Consider the following 13882-nt stretch of genomic DNA (forward strand, 5'->3'; position numbering starts at 1 on the left):
TTGAAGAAGAATAGACTTTAGAATTTTAGTATTGCTTGTCAATTTTCTTTATGAATTATTGAGTTATTCAAGTTCTAGACTTTTGGTATCTACTGTTAGTTTTTGAATTGAAATATTTGCTAATATATGTTATTGCTATTGAAATTTTTGATATTTATATATACAATTAAATATTTTAATATTTTGTTAATAATTGACGCCTCAATTCAAGAAGTTGAACGTCTCGCCACGCTAGACTCTTTATTGCTTTTATCACCTTTCACCGTCCAAAATACTAAATCAACCTCTCATAACTCCGAAGTTTAAAGTCAATATCTCTTATTAAAGAAAAAAACAAACTCACTAATTTGCAATTCATCCAAAAACACAAATGAATGAAGATAACCCATAGTTGAATAGGAGAGACTTGGGGCAAGTATCAAAATGGTCCAAGGGGGTGATTAATTACATCATAATGTGAACATGGGGTGAAGAAAAGGGACAATTTATAATGGACCCCAATATAATTTGCTTGTATTATTATCTTTATTAAATTATTATAATTTATTTATTATTATTATAAATAGAAGGGTCTTTGAGGGTTGATAGAAGGAGGCTATATATCATCAACCATTATCATTTATCAACATTGTCCTCTCTCTCTGGTATCCTATGAATCTAACAACCCTACCCTTAAGTCTCTAAAAACAATAAATTTCTCTCCCAATTTTCTTAATATTTCAAATTTCAAAGAATTTTCTAACATCTTCTAGCTCCTACTACACCTATAGGCAATAATATAAAGTAAGTAGTACTAATTGGTACCCCTTTTTATCTATTACTAGTACTAGTATCTTTATATCTTCATAATTTTGTATTCTTTTATTTATTTGGTTCATAAGCATCTTTACCATTTATATAGTCTTGAAAAGAAAAAAAGGATACTTTTTTTATGCAGTTCTTGATGGTAATATGTGAGTCTTGATCTGTAATTAGAGCTTATTATTCAAGAATTGTTTTGTATATCCTGCTTCTGTCTCTTTGAACTGCTTTTTACTCATATTTTAGTCTTTCTTGATGATGGATGATGATTTACCTTGGATCTTCACATTTTATTCAATATTGAAAAGTTCTGGTTTTGGGTGTTTTATTACATGATTTGTAATTTGTGGTCTGAGATTTCCTTGTTATCTTGAAAAGGGTTTTTTTTTTCTCCTTTGTCTATTTACATTTGGTATCAGGAAAATGAAATTATTACAGTTTTTTAGCAGAAGTTTTTCTGGTTCTTGGATCCATGTTCATAAAGATTTGTTTTTTCAAAGGAATAAAACTGAACTTTTAAAGGAAGATGAGGACTTTCTAATCAATGGGGTTTCCATTTCTTGTTTGAGATGTGTAACATAGCTCCAATTTTCATTTCTTGATGCTTTTCTTGGAGGACTGTGTTCCATTTATAATTGTCTTACTGCTGTGGGTTGTTTAACTTTTCCTCATAATTGACTTATAGATTCTTGTTTCTATGCAGGTCCAGTTCAGTCAGCTGTTCCAGAAGTTGTTGCTAGTAGAAATCTCTAAGTTTCAGCCTAGGTAAAAACTCCTTTTTTCAGAAATTCTGTTCTGGATGGCCTCTTTTTGTTTGGATCATCTTGACCTTAATATTGCATAAGTAGAAGCAATTACTAGTCTTGTTGTCTCCTTATGCCTCTATTTTCTTACTATCCTGTTGTTGTTACTGCATATGTCTACATAAATGTTGTGTTTTTTGCTTTTGTTGAGTCGAGACTCGAGGGTTTATCGGAAACAGTCTCTCTACCTGCCAAGGTAGGGGTAAGTCTGGGTACACTCTACCCTCCCCTGAGCAGGCTGTTTATTCCAATCTGCTTGGAATATCTGGTTAGCAATTTTGTGAAGTTATTTTAGCTAAATGAGTGTATGTAACTTGGTTGTGAGATGTATTTTGACAGACTGTTTTGCTAAAAGAATATGAAGCTTGTGGTGTTGCTGTTCTTGTTTGAGAAACTATACTCATTGGTCAGTTTATAGTTTTGCCTGAAATTCTATATGACTAATGGTTGATGTTTCGTTTTATGACTAGATTCCAATCCAGTATGGGACTCTCACAGTATCCAACTCCAGCAGATGCAGGAGTGCTCTGTGTTATTCTAGTGAACACAGCCATATCCATCTCCATTGTCAAGGAGATGGTCCGATCGATCCTTCATGTGATTGGCATCCACATTGCATCATGGGACGATTATTCCATCGAAGGCTCCTTGGACTCGTTTGAATGTCGCAGAAGCCCATCAGAGTCATATATGGAGGAATTCAGAAGCCATACCCCTGCAATTCGTTATGATTCCATCTGTATCTCTAACCACGCTGAGAAAGAGTGCTCAGTCTGCCTGACGGATTTTGAGCCTGACGCAGAGATAAACCATCTCTCATGTGGCCATGTTTTCCACAAGCATTGTTTAGAGAAGTGGCTCAAGTACTGGAATGTAACTTGTCCACTTTGCAGGAATTACATGATGTCTCAAGAAGGCGAAGAAGATACTTGTCCTATGTGAGGTTAGAAGTTTATCGAGGCTATAGCACTACTATACATCTTGAGTACAGCTTAGTAGTGTACATGCAATGGTTGATCTTTGACATTGGGTAGTTTCGTATTTGTAATGCTTGGCGTCCTCTCAGAGTGACGGGTCTCTTTACTGCGACCAAGAATTCATACATTCGCGTACATAATATATGGAAAATTTTGCTATGATGTTTTCCATCATGAATGGTTTTTTTCTGCTTGCTTAGTTCTGAGAGGTTATTTTCAGTGTCCGGGAAGCTATGTTGTTTGGATTGTTTGACCCATCCAATATAAAAAGGCACTACTTTGACAACATTTTTTGGGTGGGGATGGAGGGGTTAGGCAAAAGCATGTGCAATGATTGAACCAATAAATAATATAATGTACAACCAAGCATTCTTCCATGACTTCACAACTAATCAGAGACAGAAAACTTTAGTCGTTTAATTACACAGATAGGTAAGAATTACCCTAGATATGAAACATTAGTTTTGAGTCATTTTTCAGCAGCCAGTTCAGAGAGTTTCGAGCCGACGGACTTGCTATTTCGAGTCAGGCTAGCACTCCTGTGGTACCTGCATCTGAAAGAACCCGCGTGTGTGGTTGGTGAGCACAAGCAGTTATACTTTGCGCTCTTTGGTTGGCCTGAAGGTGAGGATGGCATTGAAGATGCCATATGCTTAATGCCCTCCAAGACACTGCTCGGCACAATCAACTTCTTCTTAGGTCCTCCATTCTCAATTGTATCTTCACTCACACTGGATTGTTTAGCCATCTCTTGACTGGACTCTGCAAAACAGAGAACAATAATCTTTTGTAGGATCCTTGTAAAGTCGTAAGACCATGTATAGGGGCTAAAACCCGCCTAGAGCCAGATAGATGTCCAGGAGAGGGTATTATTTGTCATGAGTCACCAAAGGTGCATATAAGTTGCCCGAGCATCAATCAGCCTTTAAGGGACAAAGACGAGGAAAAGAAAGAACTAGAAAATTTATGAAGAATATTAATTTCCATTGCTTTTTAATTTCTCTTTTCACTTATCCAAATGAAATTGGTCTTCTTTTTCTTCCTTGAATCCAAATGAAAACGCATAATCGTATGTCTACATTATGTATCTTATTTCCCACCATATGTCTAACATTATGTTACCATGATCAAAATTAAGATCCAATTTTTTCCATTATTAAAGATTCAAAATAAAAGGCATTTACATTACAGAGTAAAAAAATAATAATAACATAACATTTAATACCTGAAAATCTGGTTTGCAATGAAATAAGAAATATGCGAAAAAGGAGGGAACCTTTTAGCTACGGCAATGGGTATAGACCTCTTCCCTTATCAATTCCCTTTTTTTAGGCAATTTCGTATTTCTAATGATTCAGTCTTACCTGATGATTAGCGAAGATTCCAATTTAGATAGCTTGAAGATCTGATTACGGACCGGAAGCGAAAATGCATCAAGGAGAAAGAAGAAGGATTCTAAGAAGAATTCCTTCCAAAAGAAAAAACAATTCCTCTCCAGGAATAATTCTTAGTTTCTCCTCTCATGTTTATGCTTTGGCTTTTCCTGAGGCTCTTGTCATTTCTGTTTTTCACACCACTATTTTTACTTTTTTACTTTTTATTATGATATTACTAAAATATATTGGCAGACCAAAAAAATGCATGGATTGAGATAATCCTAAGAAAAATGAAGTCTTATTATCTTGTATAAACATGTTTTGGGCCATCTTGATAATATCCAAAAAAAAACAAGTCACCTAGATTCCCACAATCTTGGGTACAAGTGAAATCTCACACAGACCTAACCACTACCGCGTGAAGGTAGAGATGTTTTTCCAAAGGACCCTCGTCTCAACTGCAACGATAAAAAAGAAGCTTATGTCCTTAGGTGTTTTCCTTTCTATATTTGGAAGAGAAGATGGGAACTCACAGTGGTTATGGGGAGTTGTAAAGACAGGAATAAGCTCTCAGATATCTTAAAATTTAGCTGTAAATTGCAAAATCATAGCAAATGCTGGCAATACAATCTCACAAATTCAATAAGAAAGCTGACTCTATAAGTAGAAGGATGAATAATAGTAGCAGTAGTTGAAACTTGAAACCTTCTGTTCCCTTCAGTTTTGGATCATCTTCAAAGAATTTCAGAATGACCCAAGTCTAGCTACTTACTTGGAAGCAAAGATTTGCGGGAACTGAAAATACATGATTCAGTTATCAATTTACCTATTTCCGATGACACTGGAAAAGCATGAATCTATCTTCAACAAGCCAACGAGTAGCAGTATGTAATAAAGGATGCATCGAGTTATTCCATATCTGTCAAGTACTAAAAGTTCTACTTGTGGAGGAGAAGGGAATATGCTAAGAATGCACATTAACTACCGATTTAGCCATAAAGACAATTCACATTTTTCCGGAATCAAAGCCTTGAGAGAAGCATTTTGATTCGCATCAAAATGAGATCAAACACAATTTCACGATTAATGCAACTGAATTTTCAGTCAGAAACACAAATGAGATTCTTATTACTTACCAAATGAAATGATACAAGCTTGAAGCAGACACCGAATACAAAGAAACTACACGATAAAGAGGTACAACTAAAGAAATAATCTGTAATTGCTATTCAAAATAGATACTTACGAACAAGCTTACCTAAAACAACAGTATGGTATAGATTTACGCAAAAACTGCAAGAGTAAAGCTTCAAACGCCAGTCAGAAATTAGCTGGACGAAGTGCATGAATTGATCCCATCCTTGCAGTCTCTGGTGAGATCATTAAATGTCTCAACCTGCTTTTTACCCCTAAAGAAAACTTCTGTATCAACTGAAGCCCTCATGTACCCATCAAATTCAACTGGATTCCCATTATTAAGTTTTGTTGTCTCTGCATACCACTCACTTTTTTCATCCCAAAGATCCATATATTCATGAAGGAAATGGGTGGAGTACTTGTCTTTTAAAGGGTCAAAAAAGGATGTATCTGGCTCATTGGTTGCTATATACAGGTTCCTACCGTCGTCGATCTTGTCCTGCAAGCTAGATAGTAGAGCCTCGGGAGAAGTATCTTCTGCCAAATGTGGCCACATTTCACGATTCCTTGCCTTCTCACCCCTTACAACATGAACTGAGTCATAATCCCAATTTAACCTCGACGAAATAGCTGAGACGATGTCCATCAATCGTCTTGATTTCCATACCAGATGCCATGGTCGTTGAACGACTGATTCCGTTTCACCCTCACATACCCTGTACCAGTAATTATCTGGCTCCACAGAACCAAATTTCCTCATGATTAAAGTATCCTGCACTCCGGATAACTTCATCGGTGTAATCCTAAAATCCTCCACAAGATGAAGACTTAATCTGTCTTTTTTATGCCACTGGTCCCAATCTGACCAAAACTGGATCTGATCGAGGACTGACGCTGAATCCTTTAAGTGCTCAAAATCGAAGTAAAACCTGAAATCCTTTCCTTCCTCATCTACACCAGATGAAGTGTAAATCTTGGATAAACAAATACTTAAGTCCATTATCAAGGTCCTGTTCAGATATTGAGCCTCGCCCAATGCACACATGAAACTCCAAAGGTAATGGCTCATGCTCTTGCACCTATCCCCACCTCCAGAATAAATCAAATACTTACCATTGCCAAATGAACTCTCCGATTCCACCACAGGAAGTGAGTCATTTACAGCTTCCCCAACCACAGGCAGAGCAATAGGTTCACCCTCTGTCTTAGGAGTTACCTTCTCGAATCCCTCATCTAGCTTACCAAGAGTTCTGTCAGACCCTGCCCTGTTCTTTCTCTTCCTCTTGCGGGCATTTCCACCAGAATGATAATCACCTATACTGACCACATCAAGGGTGCAGTTCTCCGACCTAGAAACCACAAAAGACCGATAATCTTTATAAAAGGCAGCAGTCTTCCCTTCCTTAGGCCTAAACCGCCACGCCATATGACAGGAACTATCATTAGACCCCCTGACCGGCTTCCCAAACCGGTAAAAATGTATATCCTTAAACTTCTCAATGGCAGCTCTCATCAACAAATGAAACACATCCGGGTCAGTGCAATCAACAGGATCATCAATCTTGCCACTACAGTCCAAATTATTCTCAGTGACACCACCACCATCAGCATTCTCCGGAACATCAACATCATTGAGGTTAATGAACGTCGTAAACGCTGTCTGATTAACACCAAGAAAGTCCTCACCAGTCCTCACAACACTATCATCAGCTCTAAATGTAGCATTAGATTTGGAAGTAAGGAAATTAGTGATTTTTGCTGAAGGGTGGAACAATGGGTCTTCAGGCTGATAAGTTGCAGCAATTATAGTGAAAACCAAAACCCCAACTACAAATATAGTAAAACAAAGATTCCCAATCATAGCCATTGCATTTTGACCCAAATTTTCTGGCCTGAAACTTCCACTCCTAGACAGCAAAAGTGAAGGCCGACCCAACATTTTTTCCCCACTTTTTCTCACTATAGCATTAAAGCTTCAAACACAACAAAGAACTAAATCTGTAAAATGGACAAAACATATAATTAGACTACTACCACCACTCAACAAAATGACTAAAAGGGTATTCAAAAAACATGAAATTTGACAAAGTAAAACCAAGAATTCATAGATCTGGGTAAGTATAAACAAGAATCGACTATGTTAAAGCTGAAGTTATGCTTTCAAACAACTTAATACAGTATAAAGATTACTTTTTTACCTCATACAGCTTGGTGATTGAACATAGATTTCAGTACTTCTCTTTCATTCTCTCTGTGAGTGGAGAGTAATCAGTAAAGTGATGCTAATTTACTTATTATGTACACCGACAAAAACATCGGGGGTCGAAATGTGATTAGCGAATAGAGTGAGGCCTAAATCACGGAACAATATAAGCATTATGCGTGTTTCGAAAATTTCTACTGTCAACCCCCTAGGTTTTCTTATTGACTAAAATATCCTCTCCCTGGCTAGCCGGACTAATCGGAAGACACATATCAGTTGGACTAGTGAAGGCCCTATTCGGAGACATAAAAAAATATATTTTTGAATCAATCGTACTATTGATTTTTTAAATTAAAGAAATAGACTTGTTCGAAAGAAAGATTATGTGTCACCTTTAGAGCATATATAAGATACAAAATTGAACTGTTCACACAGCGAATTATTCTCTCGAAAAATGAGAGGGGTTTGAAAGTAATAGTCTTGTCAAATGGCCGGCCCGACTTACTACCTTTGCGCCTTTACTTTGTAATTCTCTCTTTTTAAAATTTTTTATATTGATTTGTAAGCACGTGGAACTTTAGCAAACAAAAATAGGTACTCAGGATTTTCACAAAGTGATTTCATTTCACCACTAGGCCAAGGATCACACTCGTGTTAATGGAATCAAAAGTTAATATATACATATAAAATTTTAAAAACTGATTAACTATATATATATATACGGTGTTATTTTTCAACGAAATGAATTTATGTGAACCCATTTGACTCTCTGTGGACCCGTCCCTGAAAATAGGAACCTTAATCGTATAAAATAACTAGAGATCGAAAATCATTACTCCCTCTCCGATCTATTTTACTTGCAATGATTGTTAAAAAATTATTGAGCTAAAGTATTTATCATGACATTTTTCTTTTATCGAAAATAAAGAAGGTCGAGAATGATCTACGATGCATTTTATCTTTTTTTTTAAAAATAATACTTGTCATTTTAAAAACTAAAATAGAATTTTAAACTTAAAAAAAAATTGGAAAAATTGGCAATGTGCAAATACTTGCAAACTTTACAAATGTGATTAAATTAGAAATGTACAATGCTCATTGAGGTCAAGAAAATCACCTAGACAGAACCACTGGTTTTACCACCAGCATGTAGTAGCTACTAGTTTCCGGTCATATGGCCTTTGCAACTCCGCGTCTTTCCACATAAAATCGGGCAGAGGAAGAAGAGCTAATATAGTCCATCATTTACATATAAAGCTGCTGTTTTCTTAGCTGTATACTGGTCTATGTGAAAACCTGAAACTACCTAATAATTCATGTAGACTGCACCTTTGAAGGGGTACACGATGAAGCCCTTAACTGTAACCGACTCATGCTCAGCTCCATACTTCTGTGAACCATGTCTTGCAACAATCTCTTGGCTGTGTCAGCTGCTTTATCTGTTCCATCAACTTGTGCAGCGAAGTCGTATACTATTCTCTTCAATGTGGAGGATGAGAACCTATTTTCAGGAGGAGAGTCTCGAAGCAAGTCCAAAAGTGTTCTAGCTCTTTCCTGAGCTAGAGGTGTGCCCTCTGCAGTTAACCTTAAAAGGCCTGGAATGGCGCCTTCTTTGAGAATGAGTTCCCTGTACTTGTCTCGGCTGCTTTGACACAATGACAGCAAAGCCCCAACAGTGTGTTCTGTGCTGATGAGTGACCCATCCTCAACAGTTTCAACTAGAGTAAGTATTCCACCATCTGCATTTGTAATTGCATCTCTTCCCTCCTCAGAATTAGAGAGAATTTCCAGTAGCGCTGTGGTTTTCTCGGCAAACTTGGAATATTTCTTGCAGTCTTTGAGGAGATTCATTAGTGGATAAACCGCTCTAGCATCAAGAACCAACTTGGGATCTTCTTTGCTTGTGGAGAGATTGTGGAGGGCTGTGACGGAATCAACCCTTCCTTGAACAGTTCCTGAACTCAGGATCTGCACCAGAAGAGGTCCAACTCCTGATGCAGCTATTGTTGGTTTATTGGCTGCAGCAGCTGATAATGTCAAAATAGCAGCAGCTGCTAGTTCTTTCAAATTGCCATTTTGAAACTTGAGGAGCTCCACAAGAGGAGGGATGGCACCAGATGCAACGATCCTTATTTTGTTTCTGATAAGTTTGAAAAGAAATATAAGGAGATAAGTTGATTATCCTTTAATCAAAGCAATTATTACAAAATAAGGGAATTTCAAAAAGAACAATGACGATATATCACATATGTCCAAGTATACCAAAGAAGCAGTTAAAATAAACCTACGGAAATGTCACGAGAGAGAGAGAGAATACCAAAGGAACTGTTAAAATAAACCTACAGAAAGGTCAGGAGAGAGAGAGAGAGAACTTGGACATTCTCACTTTATGGTATTTCTAACCAGGGCTGTTGTTGGCAAGTACGCAGAAACCATCCTTAGCTGAAACGAAGAACTCTTGCTTACATGAGCAAAGTAAAGAGGAAAATATGACCATGTGAGCACATCAATTATCCTCTATTCTGTATAATTATCCATCTTTACTCCCACATTTATTGAGAATCTCCAATGCCAAATTAACAGAACACAAACAATTTAACCACATCTACATGTAAGAAAAGGTACAGTAATTATGAAACCAGACGATCAAGCTTCAGATCATGGCTACATTTGGCCATTCTTTGGGGGTATAACCACAGCATGTCTTGAGCATTGACATCTTAATTGTACCAATAACAAGGAAACTCTCAAGGAAATAAAGCACCAATCACCTAACAAACAAGGTGAAGAAAGATTTGGAAGTACACCAAGAGAACACAAAATAATTAGAAAAAAGAGACAAAAAAAGGGTGTGTTCGCCTGGTTCACTGCGAAGGAAAATGTTTTCCAAGGTTTCTACTTATTTTCTTGTGTTAAGTACGTAAGCAAGAAACATTATCCAAGAAGCATTTGTATATAATCTAAGACAAATACTATGGAAGGTGGGGGTGAGGGTGCGGGGTGGATGGTAGGGATTGGGCTACAGGGGTGGGGGTGAAGATGAAGTGTGTTGGATGGTGGGGAGAACACAATTAATGTGAAATGTTGTAGAATTTTTGTTCCCTACTTCAACTAGCGAAGTCATTTCCCCCATTTGGAACTTGTTTTCTTAGAGAATATTTTCTAAAAAAATTGGCCAACCAAAGATGGAAAATTGAAAAGCATTTTCTGCCAAATGTTTTCCTCCATACCCAACACACCTGAAGAACTTCAGAGAAAAGGAAAGACAGAAACTAGGGGAGGACAGGACAAAAAACAAATTATATGTCAAACAAATGATAACATTATCTAGCCGTTTCACAACCTGGAGAGATAGAAAAGCTTCCTCCCTTGTGTCAGTAGATACATCAGGAGATGATGCGTATAAAGATGATTGAGCATGGAAATATTGTACAGTTACAGCCTGTGAGAAGTTCATTTAAATGCCTAACAAGGATGATTTTTTTCCTCTTTCAAATAAAACACGAAAATGGAAAGATGTATTCTGCCCTGACCAAAAGTAAGATATTACAGAAACAGGATGACATCTTCTAGTGAGATGCAATGGTGCAAGAACTTCACTATGGCGGATCACAACTTTCTAACCTTTCAAAATCTCAATCAGATTTCGGAACACAGTTTACTAATACCTTGAAATCGTAGTTGTTGCACATTAAATGTTAACTTCTTTTCCGGCTCCAAACAGGCATTGACGAGCAAAGGTTTAGCACTAAATACAACTTCTAAATGCAATTTTTTGGTAAGAAATCTTTTTCGGTGCGTGAAGCACGACTTCTAAAGGCCAAATTAGGGTCTCAGCTCGACCCAATAGCTCATTTGTCAGAGAAGCTTCTAGGTTTATGTTCTTCTCTACGAGTATTTTACAATTTTACATTGCTGTTTTGCCAGAGAGACAAGGCCATTCATTCACAGCCTATAATTGAGATGCACTACTATTAAATGGCGACCTGAGTCATGCACTTTTAGGTGGCAGTGGTAGCCAAGGCCACTTCTTCCTTGGCACATGAACTCAAGGTCACTGAAATGATCTAAATATTATCTGGTATGGTTCTTGTTATCTGCTAACCCTGAATAAGTGTCTTGTACCTTTTCTTCCCATAGCTCCCAGAACCCTCCCCCTCCTGGTGCAACTAAGAAACCCCCCATCAACCTCCCCATTGTTGGACCAAATTATCGCTTGCGGGACGTTCCTTGGGCTCATGAACTATCAGTTAGGGCATGTTCACCTCATTGCATCCCCCGGCCTTTCAAGTGAATTTCACAGTTGTACCACACTTCATTTAGAACCTTTTAAAACACCAATAAGAAGATGACATATTGAAATGTGCTTCTAAAGATAAAAACTCAATGAGCCAAGTAAAACTAAATTGTGAATGTTATCATGACATCTAGGTGGCAATAACTCATAACTAAGTAAAGATATTGTACTTTTAACATAAAATTCCTGACGAATTAGCTCTGGCTGTTCTCTGATAACTAATATTTATTGTTCCAGAAAGCTCTTTCCGTATGAAGCTGATGTCCACCGAGGGGACTTGTATAGCTGGTTTCTATTCTTATGTACAAGACCCATTCCATTAAACTAAAGGCTTAATCTAGAGCTTCCCCTACAGTTAAAAGGATTGTTGTTTGTCAAAGAGGAATTTGTATGACTTACATTAAATCCACCACTTTCATCCAATAGCACCTTTGTTTCTCATTTACACAGTAATAAATATTCCCAGACTCAACATCCAAAATTTTCAACTTTACCGGGAAAAAATCACAATCCTTACCATCTAAATTATCTAGACCAAGAAAACACCATTTTCAAACTAACCCACAAAATTCTTCCAATTTCATACATATAACAAATATCCACAAATATATATTATTTCTCAAAAAAAAAAAAAAAGAGTTCAATAGTACGAACCTTTCATTACGAGAGGCAAGATTAAGGAGAGCTAATAAAGCAGCTTCACGAGCAAGTAGAGAATAAGAACAAGGCTGAAGCATATCAACCAACGGCGGAATAACGCCGGCGGCGGCAAACCTTGAACGAGTCTTACCGGAAAAGGAAGATTTCCTCACCAATTTCCTAATTTCCCTAGCTGCTTCAATTTTCTCTACCTCTTCCACTGCACTCTTCAACTTCTCCGCTATCTCCTCTATCACATTCTTGCATTTTCTGTTCTTCTTCTGCTCCTCCTCCTCCTCTTCTTCTTCCTCCTCTTCAAGATTACATTTTCCTCCTTCTTCTTCTTCTTCCATCAATATCTCCTCTTTTACCATTTTTCTGACACCCTTTTGAGCTCTCTTTCAAAGGGTGTATTCAACAATGGAGATTCTGTTGATTTTTTTTTTTCAGATGAAGAACTTTATTCAGGATTCAACTGTTGTACTTTTCTATTTAGAGGTTGTACCACCTATTTGAGACTCTCGAGTCTTTGCGTATTTCATGGTAATTTACTTATTTAACATACACCCCCTTAAGTTTAGATAAATATATATTAACTACCCTTTACTTAGGAAGTAACGTCCCTTTCAATCCAAAAAAGTAAAATAAAAGGAGAACTATATTATTTATCTCAATTCTCAACTTAAGAAAAATAGACATAATTCATAGGAAATAAGTTCTTTTTCAAAAAATAAAATGGAGTATTAAGATACGAGAGAATTTTATTATGTACAACTATTAAATTAGAGTTCGATAAAATAATTTAAAAAAATATTACGTCAAGGGAGAGGGAAATTTTTTTAGCTATTTAAATTATGCATTTTCATTTTTACTTTGATTGATATTTTGTTGAACTAGTAAAGTGAAAAGAAGAAGAGGAGAAGGTGTTGATTAAGAAAAAGAAATAATTATGCTTAGAAGTAATATGCAAGTTATTTAAGTAAAGTGTATTTGGAAATTAGGATAAACTTAAGCATCATTTATATATATATATAATATATATATATATATATATATATATATATATATATATATATATATATATATATATATTATATATATATAAATGATGCTTAAGTTTATCCTAATTTCCAAATACACTTTATTTAAATATCACTCCAAAGGTTATATCATAATAAACAGATATATTCTTATCCAAAAAAATTCATGAAACCTAGTGAATATGAATGATCGTTCATGTACTAAGTTTATGGACTATCCACTTATTCATTAGATTTATAACAATATAATAATACATCCTTAATAGTCCCTTTTAAATTAAATTTGAATTGCATAGACGATCAATAGCAAGAGTAATTTCCATAGGTTTGTATCACAAAGATCATAAGCTAATAGTTAAAAGTAACTAATATATATATATATATATATATATATATATATATATAGAAGAAGATAGTTTTGTTTTAATTTGTTCATTTTAAAAAAAAAATAAATTAAATCACATCCTCTATTTGTAGTGTAATTTAAAGTTATAAGATTAAAAGAGCATAATGATACGTTACACACATCGTTAGTTTAAGACAATAAAATTTAAATATATTTTTTTATTTTTTTTAACTTTATTATGTCAAATTAAAATAAATAAATCG

General features: G+C 35.9%; 3 protein-coding genes across 5 annotated transcripts; 1 reads left to right on the forward strand and 2 right to left on the reverse strand.

Moving 5' to 3' along the window:
• The first annotated feature begins 585 nt into the window (after positions 1-585).
• On the forward strand, positions 586-2755 carry LOC101266432 (probable E3 ubiquitin-protein ligase XERICO). 3 transcript variants are annotated; one of them, XM_004243546.5, is made up of 3 exons: positions 586-783; positions 1505-1566; positions 2075-2755. In XM_004243546.5, the coding sequence occupies exon 3, from the start codon at positions 2088-2090 to the stop codon at positions 2544-2546; it is 459 nt and encodes a 152-aa protein (XP_004243594.1). In that variant the 5' UTR covers positions 586-783; positions 1505-1566; positions 2075-2087; the 3' UTR covers positions 2547-2755. The 3 variants fall into 3 exon arrangements, with proteins under 3 accessions (XP_004243594.1, XP_004243593.1, XP_010323922.1); XM_004243545.5 differs by lacking the exon at positions 586-783 and adding an exon at positions 818-946; XM_010325620.4 differs by lacking the exon at positions 586-783 and adding an exon at positions 847-953.
• Positions 2756-5054: 2299 nt separating this feature from the next.
• LOC101266139 (uncharacterized) lies at positions 5055-7668 on the reverse strand. The gene is made up of 2 exons (XM_004243544.5): positions 7293-7668; positions 5055-7092 (listed from the first exon to the last, which is right to left on the reverse strand). The coding sequence occupies exon 2, from the start codon at positions 7031-7033 to the stop codon at positions 5285-5287; it is 1749 nt and encodes a 582-aa protein (XP_004243592.1). The 5' UTR covers positions 7034-7092; positions 7293-7668; the 3' UTR covers positions 5055-5284.
• Positions 7669-8346: 678 nt separating this feature from the next.
• Positions 8347-12796, reverse strand: LOC101265841 (U-box domain-containing protein 3). The gene is made up of 2 exons (XM_004243543.5): positions 12249-12796; positions 8347-9437 (listed from the first exon to the last, which is right to left on the reverse strand). Exons 1-2 carry the CDS (start codon positions 12605-12607, stop codon positions 8612-8614), a joined length of 1185 nt encoding a protein of 394 aa, XP_004243591.1. The 5' UTR covers positions 12608-12796; the 3' UTR covers positions 8347-8611.
• Positions 12797-13882: the final 1086 nt, after the last annotated feature.

Source organism: Solanum lycopersicum, chromosome 7, assembly GCF_036512215.1.
Source record: "Solanum lycopersicum chromosome 7, SLM_r2.1".
Classification (NCBI taxonomy): domain Eukaryota; kingdom Viridiplantae; phylum Streptophyta; class Magnoliopsida; order Solanales; family Solanaceae; genus Solanum; species Solanum lycopersicum.

What these genes read in the sequence shown, in the direction of transcription:
- LOC101266432 (XM_004243545.5), top strand. An exon ending in ATCTCTAAGTTTCAGCCTAG is followed by an intron (nt 1,567 to 2,074) that starts GTAAAAACTCCT and finishes TTTTATGACTAG; the next exon opens with ATTCCAATCCAGTATGGGAC.
- LOC101266139 (XM_004243544.5), bottom strand. Translation starts at nt 7,033, where the DNA reads ATGTTGGGTCGGCCTTCACTTTTGCTGTCTAGGAGTGGAAGTTTCAGG.
- LOC101265841 (XM_004243543.5), bottom strand. Translation starts at nt 12,607, where the DNA reads ATGGTAAAAGAGGAGATATTGATGGAAGAAGAAGAAGAAGGAGGAAAA. An exon ending in CTTGCCTCTCGTAATGAAAG is followed by an intron (nt 9,438 to 12,248) that starts GTTCGTACTATT and finishes CAAACTTATCAG; the next exon opens with AAACAAAATAAGGATCGTTG.